General features: G+C 42.9%; 1 protein-coding gene across 1 annotated transcript in view; it reads right to left on the reverse strand.

Moving 5' to 3' along the window:
• Window positions 1–612: 612 nt before the first annotated feature.
• STAC (SH3 and cysteine rich domain) overlaps window positions 613–12,666 on the reverse strand; it is a 134,635-nt gene continuing 122,581 nt past the window's right edge. Inside the window, exon 11 of the mRNA XM_074986068.1 lies at window positions 613–3,467. Coding sequence (XP_074842169.1) covers window positions 3,369–3,467 — 99 coding nt within the window. The 3' untranslated portion in view covers window positions 613–3,368. The remainder of the gene's footprint in view (window positions 3,468–12,666) is intronic.

Genomic DNA, 12,666 nt, shown 5'->3' on the forward strand with positions numbered 1-12,666 from the left:
AGGTTCAACCTGTAGTATAGCTTTGCATAGCATGTTATCCATGTCTTCTATTCTCTTCTTAAATCTTGCTGTGGACTTTGCCTTATTTACATCATGTGGCAATGAGTTTGACAGTCTAATTGTGGATTGTAGAATGCAGTCGTATAGAAGGTCATTGAGGCACAAATGAATAGATACAATATAAAGGCAATGCTGATGCTTGTCTGAGATGCTCCAGTATTCCGGACTGGAAGTCAGCGATTTATGTAGTATAGTCTAAATTTGCACTGATAAAACAAAACTTTGTATCATGCATTCTGTATATGTTACTCTTTTACAGAAGAATTGTTACAAAGAAGAGGCTCCAGAGGGGGCAGGAGAAAGTCTTATTGAGTTTAAATAAGAATATTCAAAAGCTCCTGTTGTGGATGCCTACAGTATATACTCCAATAAAATTTATGTAAAGATAAAATACCCAGTGCAATGAAGAGGTTGGAACACACATTCTCCTTTCTACTTCCAGCCAGCCACCGCATGTTCTTTGCGAAGCAAAATGTAAAGTTACAGGTGAACAACCTTGATCTCCTAAAAATCAATATCTGAGCAAGTGCCAAATAAAGTCCAGTCCATCACTGCATTTGTTTATTAATGCAAATATCTATGGTGAAGAGCACATAATAGAAAAAATATGGAACGCTAATCTGGAATCAAAGTAAGGCATCCAAAATTCATGAGTAAGGTGTATAAGGAAGTGCTTGGTTTTAAGTATATTGTTTACTATTTTGCTTAAAACTTGCTGAATTGGGCAAAAAACTCATCAAACAATGACAGAAGAAGAAGAAGAAAGTAAGAATAACCATGAAAGCTTTTATTTAGAAAGCAATGCTTGATCCACCGTGATGTAATCCACTTAGGGGCTTTTCAGTCACTTTATTTATTGCTTGGTATCAAAAGAAATCAAACTGACATTGATTAAAGGCCATTGTGAATTGTTGTTAATGTTCATCTTAGTCTTTGAATATGATGCATGTTTTAGGGAGAAACTGAAATACCAGGAGGAGAGTGATATTGAAGGGAATCACAGTATGATTAAATCATGTAAACTAGAGCATATTTGTACAGATTAACACAGATTTCAGTAGTCTATGTGTAACAGGCTGGACCAAAGCAAGCAATAATTTTAGTTTTAACAGGCATTGGAGGGCCTTTTTTTTCAACTGGTGGAGTTCAAATAAAAGTGTTACTTAGCAGGGTGAACTAATAACATCTCTGTTGCTTTTCTTCTTGGATTCCAAGCCACACCCAGTCCCTCCTCCTCCCTGAAGTTTTTTCATTAAATTATAAAAGAAAGCTGAGTGAAAGTACGTCATTGTTTGCCCTGAAAAGGCCATGTATATATCTTTATCTATCTCCCCACTGAACAGTATCTGAAATGAACGTGGTTTGGGGTGGACACGTGATTTGTTTAGCTTACATTAGTTATGCAGAAAGCAGGTTCAGCAGCTGACACTACCACAATAATGAGAGGAAGACAAGAGCTACAATGTACAGCTCTGGCCTTGCACATTGGGTAGACCTCTGAGGATGAATGGAATATTGTCCTCAGGAAGGCTTTGCATGGGCTGTTCGTATAGGCCAATCTAACTGCAAGACCAGGTCCTGTGAACACAGATCCACAATTCTGCAGTGTTTGATTTGCAGGAGTGTGCGGTTCAGCCCAGTTTAGAGAGCGCGCTCATGTGTAAAGTGCAGACGCAGATCTGAAACTTCCGCTTTGTGTGGACTTAGGGTTTTGATTTGGGTCTATCTCTATAGCAATTATAGATGCTGGAAATTGAGGTGTTGCCATGCCCCTTGGCTTGAAGTGGATTGTACTATATACAGGGTTTGCTGTTTGTTCAGTAGCTCTCAGCACTCACACTATGTACATTTTTCCAGTACCCTCTGATAGTAACATGGAGTAGCATTCTGTCATAGGCTGGATTGCAAAGCCAAAAACTAAAGTGGCAAATATTATGAGACCTATAGGCCGAGGTCCTCGTGGTGGAAACTGATCTGCATTGGCAAACTCTTACACCTGCACAGAGACCACTGAATACCAAGGTGCTTTACATGAGTGCAAAGGTTCATATGCACAGAACAGATGACAAGACTGGGCCTATTTGATGCAGACAGGTGACAATAGTCCAAACATTGCCTGACAGACACCTCACTGATATCAGTAAGGGTAGTGTGTGTGTATCAATGCAGGATTTAGTTTAGTCTGATTCCTTAAAGCTCCTATCTAGTGAATGAACCAAGAGACTTGGTGCTAATAGAATTAAATGATACCCTAATTTATTTCTCTTTCACACTGATTTGGGAATGGGAGGATTCCCATCTTCACCATCAATGACTTCGGTTATTTTTAAGTGTTTTCACTCTGGAGGAGCAGTGCGAACCACCTACTACTTATAAACAGAATCAATTCACAAAAATCTCTTCAAACTATATCCATGGAAAAACAGTGAACAAAACAAAAACCTTTTCAGTCATGGGGCTCTCACTCAGCCCTGTACTTCTGACACTTCCTCTGCCACCAGATAAAGGAGCAGAGATCACACAGGAATACCTCTAGCCTGGCCTTCTGAAGAGAAGGGACTGCTAAGTTTGCCAGCTACCAGTGCAGCTGTTACATCCAATGTGTGCCAAGAGCTTTGTTTGTATGCAGAGAAAGCAAAGGGATGTAGAAGTTGGCTGCTCTTTTGTATGGGTTGAGCACAAAGACAAAGCCGTTGACGTCTCTACAATGGTCCAGTTCTCAGACTGATGTTTACAAAGTGCCTCCAAACTGCTTTGTTATGAGACTTGACATCAGGATTCAACGCTAGGCTGATTGGCTAATACTGTGGACAAAATTCTTGAACCATAGTCACGCTGTTACTACATGATCAGACTGTATTACAAGAACAGTTTGAACCTTTCCTGCCAGAAAAATCACACTTCAAACAAAAACACACTCCAACAGTTTTTTTAAAGACATATGAGCAGGGTGTGAGTTTAGGCCTTCAGAACAGCTCCCTGTCTGTCTGTCTGTCTGTCTCCATCAGGGTACCTATAGCCAACTTGCACTTGAAGTGAGCTAACTCAGCCAGTTCTTACCTTACTCCTTTTACTTTCCTGGGTCCCCTTCCCCCTTGAGGTTTCCTGATATATATTCTTTTAATCAACCTTCTTATATTTTTATTTCTTGTTGCTGTAACAGTCTAAGTGTCTTTTTTTGTTGCTGCGGTCATCTCACGAAGCCCTGATCATCTGCAAGACAGCCCAGCTGGGTTGACACAGTGTGAGATGAGGCAGACAGGCATTACCAGCAAAGCTTTCCTACTGCAGCAAGTGCATTGTTGAGATCAGATGATTTCTAAGACGTCGAGGGGCACAAAGCCTTTCTTCTTCCCAGAGTAAACTTTGATAAAGCCGTTGTGTTCCTTTTCAGAGGTCACACAGATCTGAAGATAAAGGGGGTGGGGGAACAGAAATAGTCAGATAAACAGCCACTTTATTGCAAGAGAGAATACTTACTGTGTGGGTTTGATGTTCTGCTTGTATACCTGTAAATAGGGCCGGCCCCTTTATATTTCAACTCTGAAAGTAAGCAGTTCTATTGCCATATATAAAGTGATCAAGGATTTCCTTTTGAAGTGCCAATATACACATGCAGTCTTCCCTGACATCAGTAGGAAGTGTGTTTGATCAAGGGTTTTGAAGGAGGGACTGTCACTTTGTGCGTATTTGCATAGAGTCCACAACAATGGGAGCCAATCATGACTCCAGTGAAGCACCTGGCTGCTACAACCACACTAAGATTAAATAATATATTCTCTGAAGTGATTAGTGATTTTAGGTAGCGTAGTAAGAGGGCCAGCATGAGATACCTATAAAAGACCTGCTTCTTATACATTATGGAGGAGCTGCCTTCTAAAAATTAGACCCTCTAAAGTTTATCAACTGGATAAGCAACAGCGAAGCACCTAAAATCACTCTCAACAATTTAAGCCTACAAGTTACAATGTGGCATTAAGGATCCATACATTTCCAGCAAACAAGCTATTGAAATCAAATAGCAGTCAAAAGCTAGGCATGAAACAGATGTGTCTCTCCCAGGGACACTTGCATTCTTGATGCTGTGCCAGCTGAACTACCCCTGCATAGTGCTGTCTCTGTCCAGGGGGGAATATATGTTGCCAGTGTGTGCAATATTTACCTACAGTAACCCAGAAGAAACACAACTAGCACATGGACCTGGGATGTACGTATTTGCAGAAGTTTCAGAAGGGCGATTGTTTATAGTTTAGTGGTACCTAAATAGCTCATCTAGAATAAGGCCCCATTTTATTAAGTTCTGTGCATACAGGCTCTGATCCTACAGGGAATGCAATTGCCTAACTTGTAATAGGCAGAATTCTTCAGAGGTAAAAATCACTTATTTACATAATCACAAACGTCTTGTTTCACCGCCACCTCCATGATAACTGAACAATGGCAGACTGGGCTTTGAAAGGGCTTTTCATCCAGCTGCTGATCCCCGTTAGAGTGCCAATGGTAATACCCTGTCTGAAACTGGAAGGCCGGAGCCCTAATTAGATGGGAAGATTGAGTTTCATAGAGGTGAAGGCTAGAAGGGAGCATCTGATCTTCTTTATCTAACAGGCCATTACCTTTAATCCAGTTTCCCCTGGGTTTAGCCCAGTTACTGGGATTAGACTAAAGCAGTTTAGTCCTTGGATTAAAATGTTTTGTGTCTGATTGAGATGCCCCAGTGCCCATACCTTGCAGGGAAGCCACACTCCATGCCACAGGGAAAGGTGAACAAATTCCAAGGTCCCTGGAAATCTGATGAGGGCAAAAATATTCCTAGATTTGGCGATCACTGGGACCCGCAGCCCATAGGCAAAACACACCAACCAGGCCTAAGAGTGAGCCCCTAGCACTGCAGGAAACCAGAGCGCCCTGTTCAGTGGCTTGTCTCCACCTGTGGTCAATCCCCGATGCATCAGAAGAAGGAAAAAAAAACCCACCACCACCAAAAACCAAAGACAGTCGTCCCCTGACCCATTGTGCATTGGATAAATATATATTACTTCCTGATCCCTGCAAGCAACAGCCTGTCCAAATTAACTTCTCTTGCAAGCTTGTAATACTCTACTCCTTGCCTGTGAACACCTCCATCTGGCACTATGCCACCCCTTTCCAGTGAATAGGGTGTATCAAGGCAGAAATGATCCCTTGCCAGACATCAGGTCTTAGGAGGCTGTAACAGCTCCAGAACTCAGCCCAGACCTGAAGGCGCTACCAGTTGTGCAGAGCCCTAGAAACCCCGAGGTCTGGGGGAGTACAAAGGTGGCTTTAAGCTCTTATTTCCTTCCTTCGTCTCTTGTGGGCCTTACATTGACAGAGCTTGATCAGCCCTCAAGCACCGACTGCAAACTGTAATCTTCGACACTGATCCTTATCTTGCTCAGGGCTAAATCAGGTGCAACTCTCAGGAAGTCGGTGAGGTTAAAGTCCCTCAAAGAGCATCTCAATTAATGAAGACTGAATCTCGTCTTTGCTAGTGGCTGTCGCATTCTATTAGGACCATGCACAGTGCCTCAGCTGTTGCACAAAACTAGTGCTGCTGATAAAGGCACAACAATATTGTGATTATGAAGGTGGAAAAGTGGGAAGCTACTGCTGCCAGGCACTTATAGCTTGCTATAGCAAACGGGGGTCTGCTTAAAATGGCACTTATTCACGCTGGCACGTTCAGGCATGGGCAGCTGCCATACTGCCAAAAGAAGTGGGCAGCTGCGAAGCAACTCCCCAATGAGCTAGAAACACAAATAGACACTGAAAAACTGCCTCTGATCTCTGAGGATGGAAATGGTCTAAGTGACCATTTCTCAGGCTATTTCTGAGATATTGGGTGGTCCAAGGAGAGAACTGGAAGCAGAATACATGATCTAATATTAGAAACTCACTTCCCAATTCTTTGTTTCCCTTCTGTTGTTTTTTTTTTAATTGCTGGGATTCTGACTGTTCCCTGAACTTGGCAACATATTCTGACTCTGAAGAATTCTTGTCCATCACTTTTCACTGAACAGATGGGCAAGAAGAACGATTATGAAATGATCTTTTAAACTGCACAGTGAATTACACTGTCCCACTCACACGAGTCGTTTTACTTTGCATGTTGCTGTCAAACAAAGGGTGCAAGTGGAAAACGCCCATTTGTCAAACAGCAATTCTGAGTTTTCACTTCTGTCCCTTCTTTTCACTCCCCAGAATGTCTCCCTGGCCCCTTCATGTCTGAAAACACCATTTCCCATTACCATGCTGTTCCTCAGTTACCATCAAAAATTTGGATACAAGCACTACTGCTTCTAGTGGGAAATCAGAACTTTGGAAAGTTTAGGCACTCCTGGAGGCTGATGACCTCTATTTATCTGTAAAATGGGTGTGGCTGTGTAAGCATCTCTATGTTGTCTCACCAATTCATTTCTATCCTGGCCAAAGGAGGGCAGTTCACTTGCCATGCCCAGTCAGAGCTTCTGCATCTCATTAGAAGCTGCCAATCAGGTTGCTAGTTGTGATGATGGTTCTTGCGCCCACTAGCTCCCTTGTATTTGGATTGACAGCGCCAACTTGCTTCACACAGGTTACCAAAGAACATTTGGGGGTAATGACTCAACCGGGGAGATGAATCACTCACAGACTAATGCAGGTCTCCAAAGTCATTCCCAATCCTCTGTGCTAGCCAGTTCCTTTAATACAACAGGGTTACAGATTTCAAGTTGCCAAGATATTGAAAACTTCAGCTCCAAGAATGGCCTGGAGGAGGATCTGCCATCTACTGATCTGAGGGGGGTTAGCTTGGCCTATATTTTCAATCAAAATTACTGTAGTATTCTTTGGGGGTGAACCTCAATTTTGGAGTCCTGAGATACCTTGAAGAGGCCTGGTCATCAGACAGTGCTGAGCAACTATCCAGTGACAATTAAGTAGGGTTACTCCCATTTTTGGTGTGACAGCCCTGTATTTCAGGTGCCAGAAAGGCATCCTGACTTATTTTAACAAAGGAGCTAATTGCCCCATATTCAGCCCCCTGCTGACATGCAGGTGCAGCTGGAGGCTGGAGACTATGTGGAGTGCATGTACTTATGTGCCATCTGGTCACACCAGTGGGAGCCAGCAGGGGGCCCTGCAGAGGGAGATGTATGATGGGGAGTAGGTGGTGGATACCTCTTCCTTCCTGGGTCCCCGAGATGTGGGGACCTGGGAGACCACCTGCATGGCTGTTGCCTGGTTCCTGGCTCCCTGCACATTGGGGCCGTGTCTACACGTGCCCCAAACTTCGAAATGGCCATGCAAATGGCCATTTTGAAGTTTACTAATGAAGCGCTGAAATGCATATTCAGTGCTTCATTAGCATGCGGGTGGCTGTGGCACTTCGAAATCGACGCGCCTCACCGCCGTGCGTCTTGTCCAGATGGGGCTCCTTTTCGAATATTCAGCTGATGGGAATAAGGGAACTTCGAAGTAGGCGGCGTCCTTTCGAAAAGGAGCCCCATCTAGACGAGACGCGCGGCGGCGAGGCGCGTCAGTTTCGAAGTGCTGCGGCTGCCCACATGCTAATGAAGCGCTGAATATGCATTTCAGCGCTTCATTAGTAAACTTCGAAATGGCCATTTGTGTGGCCATTTCGAAGTTTGTGGCACGTGTAGACGTAGCCTGGAGGAGTTGGGAGAAGCACCAGTGCGGCTGTTGCCTCCTTCCTGGCATCCTGAGGCATGGGGCAGCCAGGGAGGTCAGCTGGGGTGGCACCCCCATGCATATATCCCTGTCCCATATTTGGGATAGGGAGATACAGTCACCCTACGATTAACCCCCTCTTTTAGGTTGGGGACTCCAAAATGGCACCACCCAAAGTCACTAGATATTTTGGAAAAAAAGCTTCTGTGTTGTGGAGCTAGAGTGGGAGCATGCTCCAGGAGTGTCAATGGGCTTTGAGACAGCATGGTATAAGGCTGTGTTAGTACAAGGCCCTGAGTTTCTCTCCAGTTACTGGGGCTGAGTGCTAAAATAGCATGTCAGTACAATACTGCTGTGTAGCGGTGTCAAGTGATGAGTCACTACTGACACAAAGTCTGTAGCTGAAGCAATGGCTCTTTCCTGAGGGCTCTTTATGTAACAGCAACGATTTGCATTGCTGTGTTTGGATAAATGCATTGATTCTTCTGCTTAGTTTTCAGGTCTCTCTAATTATTCTTCTATGATCTGCAGCACGGTTACACTAGGGAAAATTATAGCTTCCCTTTTTGAAGGCACCTCCTTATCCAAGCAGCAAAGGGTTGAGTGGAGAACCGATAGTAAGCTGTGGGTATGAATTTCTTTGCCACCTTGGACCTCTTGGATTACAGAAGTTTAACTTTTTTGAAGTACAGGGACCAGATCTTCTGCTCACAGAAAATAGTCTAGTTCTATAGACTTCAGTGGAGCTATTCCAATTTACTTGAGCTGCTGAGCTGGCTCAAAGATTTGTTTTTTCGTGTTCATTTCCTTTGTATTAAATAAGACATTAGGGAGAGTAACAAACAGAGGTTCAAACAGTAGACTATTAAGAGTCCTTTAATGGGCTTATGGACAAAATGTTTTTTTACTGTTAAGGGTAATGTTATTTTTCAGAAAGAATGTATAATGAGATATATTTTGACATGTTTCAATATGCAGATTTCTTTTTCAGTTTTTTTTTTTTATTTTGAGCAGAGGTTCACTTGAGACCTGCTGACATTTAAAGAGAAGACTGAAGAATGTGTGTTATTGAACTGACATGCTGGCTCAGCTATTTCAGAGGAGAAGAAGATTTTCACATCCAGGCGCAAGGTGATAATCTCAAATGGAAGATTCCACAACCAGTGTCAGACAAGAGTTTCATTTCAAAATCTGAAAACCTAAAAAAAATTGGTGAGTGTTGGTTCAGAAATAAGGGCCCACTCTTATTCTCCAGAAAACAAATGCCTAAGCTTGTGGGGCTTTTTTTTCCCTTAGAAGGTAATTACTTTTTTTGGACCAGCTTCTCTCACCAACAGAAGTTAGCTTGTCACTGAATCCTGTCACTGAATCCTAACGTGAATAATGTTGATGTCTTTGAAGACTGCGTTTTTCCCAAGCTGCGTTTCATCTTTCATAATGAATTTTTCAAGAGCTCTTACATGAACCCTTACATAATGCAAGAGAGGGAGGAGCAAAATGTACTGTTTCCCTTCTCCCCCTTAGCATCTGTCCACACAGCCCACATAAACAGGCTTCCTCAGCCAGATCGACTGACTCCAGATACAGCAGCGTATTCTAGACTCTAAAAAACAGTAATGCAGACAATGCTTTGCAGTTATGACATGGGCTTAGGCTCTACGGCCCACCCACTCCTTCGGTTTCAGAACTCAAACTCCAGCTCAAGTGGCCATGTCAAAGTGCTGCCTGTACAGCTATTTTTCGTGCTTTAGCATGAGCCTTGCCAGCCTGAGTCTGATGGTCTAAGCTGGGAGAAGCCAGTTTTGCTTCTGTGGGCTGTGTAGACATAGTCTTGTATCAGCTTTGCTGTAAAGATTTGGATGAGCCTGAAACTCAGTGTATGAAACCACGGAAAGCAAAGACACAGACCAACTTAGACTACATCTACACTAGAGGGTTTTGTCAACAAAACTTGCAGAGCATCTACACTCAAAATACATTTTGTTGACAGTCTGTTGCCAAAACTTGGCACTTCTGCCAACAGTGTTCTGCCTCTGTGTGATAAGGAAGACTGCCTTTGTCAACAGTTTCTGTAGACAAAATAGCTGGGTAGATGCTCCTGGGGTGCCCTCTGTTGACAGACAGGGCTTCTGGTTCATTGGGCAGCTGTGTTTGCCTAGCTTCTGGTTGGCCATTTTGTTGAGGGAGCAGCCGGGAAGCCTGGCTGCTTTCTGTTGGCAAAGCGGATTGCTCTTTCAGTCCATTTTCATGTGTGGTCATGATCTGTCAACAGGAGTTTTGCTGGAAGATCTCTTCCAACAGTAACTTCTGTCGGCAGATCACTGTAGTGTAGCCATAGCCTTATTCAGGGTGCCCATGATGCTGCCAATATCTTTGCCTATATCTTTTCCCTATATTTGAAAACATGCCCATTTTTTGCCTGTCCATGATTATGAAGTTTTGCTACCGATTTTATACATAATATTGTGCATACAACAATGTCCTCCTCCCCCTGGTTTGTATATTCACTTCTTGATGTGTACACACAGCTCCCTTTGATGTGGCAGGGAGTTATGTTCAAGCACCGGACGGCACATCCTGCAGTACGAAAGCACTTGGTGACAGGCACTGTATTCAAAAATGAGAAGCTAACATTGAACTCGAAGGGCCAGATGTCTGCGAGTGTTGCTGTACTGACTTCACTGTTACAAGTGTTTTTCCTATCACTTCTGGGCCAGCACAACATTTGACCCAGAGAGCTCACATCCATGTAAAAGGAGGAGAATCTGTGCTAATGTAATTTACATTAATTTGTTAATTAAATTATGTGTTTTTTTTCTAGCTAAAGAGAAACCTAAATTCTGTGTTTGGGACTGAGGAATCTCACCTTTTCTTTCAAAAGCTAGGCTGGCATGAACGGTAAGCCTGTGTATAGCAGGTATACTGGCCTTTCTTGTGGCCAGAGCTGGAAAAGGTTCAATATTTTTTTTAAAAATGCCAAAAGGAATGAACATTTTTCATTTTATTCAAAAATTTCCACTGAAGCTTTTGGTTTTTTGATTAAAAAAAATTCCCAACATGAATCTTTATTGGTTTTTCATTTTTCTTCCCTTTTTTCCTTTCCCATTTTCTATTCCAGAGACAAAACAGGAAGGTGAAAAGGAGAAGCAAACATTAAAAACCGATTTTTGAAAAGCAAACATTTCAAAGAAAGGTATTAACAACAGACTGTTTTTAGGACGAAAAATTGTCAAAAATGCCATTTTTTGTTTCTATGTCTGTTTCAGTGACCCAGACTTGTGCCAGCTCAGTACAGCCCTTTGTGGGTCCAGAGACAGTTCCAGGATGGAGAGATGGATTCATGGAAAGCTTGTGACTGGATGACCTTTGGGGATGTTGTGCAAGGTGGCATGGTTGTTCCTTGCACGTTCCCTCCTGCAGTGGCTGATCATTATTTGAAACCCTGCGATTATTCCTTCATGAAATTTTTGCTCTCATTCTTTACACCTTTCCCTCCGCCACCTTATTCACTTTGCCTGATCTCTGGGCTCTGTTTTTTTGTTGAACATGTTTCCTCCCTCTTCACTTCCTTTCTCTCAGCCCCTCCAAAGCAGAAAGACAATGCCATAGCCTTTGAGTTGAACTTTAGTATTTGAATGGGTTTGGAATTAAGCAAGACAAGTTTCCTTGTCTTTACTGAAAGGGAATAAAGAGGATGACAGGATGCATTAGTCCACATCTATTCTGCTCATATATTGAACTGAAAACCATGAGTTGCTCTAGATGATAGCTCCCATGCAATTCTATTATGAAAGAAGGATGATAGAGCCACTTCTACATGACAGCCTAAATAGGCTATTTGGAAACATCCCTCACTCCTCCTGCAATGAGGACTACAGTTATGCCAAAATAGAACACCTGCTATTTTGAAAAATATTTTAAAGTAATGTATGTGTGTCAAAGACACGGAATAGCTATTTCGGGATACTCAGGTATCCTGAAATAGCTCTGCCGGATAGCCATAGCTTGGATTGTCCTATGTTTAGAGACCAGTGTCAGACTTTATATCAGCCCTTTTGGAAATTATCGTTTTTTTTGTGGGAAACAATGCAAGAAAGTTGATCTATAGCAATTACAATGGTAGTCGTGTGAAGTGAGAGGGTATCATATGCTTACATTATAATCTGATTTAATCACATAAATCACACGTCAAACTACCTCCATGTTGACATTTCAAACTCACGGGGCTAGATTTCCCCTCCACCTTACCCAGTTACTTACACCAGTGCGAAGTGGTATAAAGCCCGGGTGTCCTGATCAGACCATGTTTTTTTCCATCCTTTTGGACAGATGAAAATAACCACACAACAAGGTGCAGGACAGTGGAAAATCAGGCCCACAGTGCAGACATTTCCATTAATTTGCAGTGATGGGTTAAAAAGGAAAAAATCATGCAGCTTATCTCACTTTAACAGCTTCAGAGCAGCCTAATGTACTTGCTTATATAATTGGAGTACTGCTCTTTCAATGTCTTATTTACAGTGTGGGTATGTTGCCACAGAATGTTAGCAATAACACTCTTCTACATCAACAGGGTGAAATATCAAAACCCACCATCCATTTGAGGTGCTAACAAACACCACAAGCAAATGTTCCATTAAAGAAACATGACCCTGACCTCCCATTCAACTTCATTAAGGTCAGAAGCATTGCAGAACCTGATAGTCAGCACAGAATTTGACCCTTAAGGTTATGTGATGTGAAGCAAATTTCCAAAGTGGGGGAAAAAAGCCCCAGAATGAGAGTGTGAGCGGCTCAGCCCCCTGGCCAGGGCCTGTTGGGTGGGTCCACAGCACCTACTCGAGAGTCTATGGGTTGAGTTTGGGGCAAGGCCCTGAGAATCTAGTTCCCCCTTTTGGCAGGAGCGGGGTTCCCTGG

This window comes from Carettochelys insculpta, chromosome 2 (assembly GCF_033958435.1).
Source record: "Carettochelys insculpta isolate YL-2023 chromosome 2, ASM3395843v1, whole genome shotgun sequence".
NCBI classification, from domain to species: Eukaryota; Metazoa; Chordata; order Testudines; family Carettochelyidae; genus Carettochelys; species Carettochelys insculpta.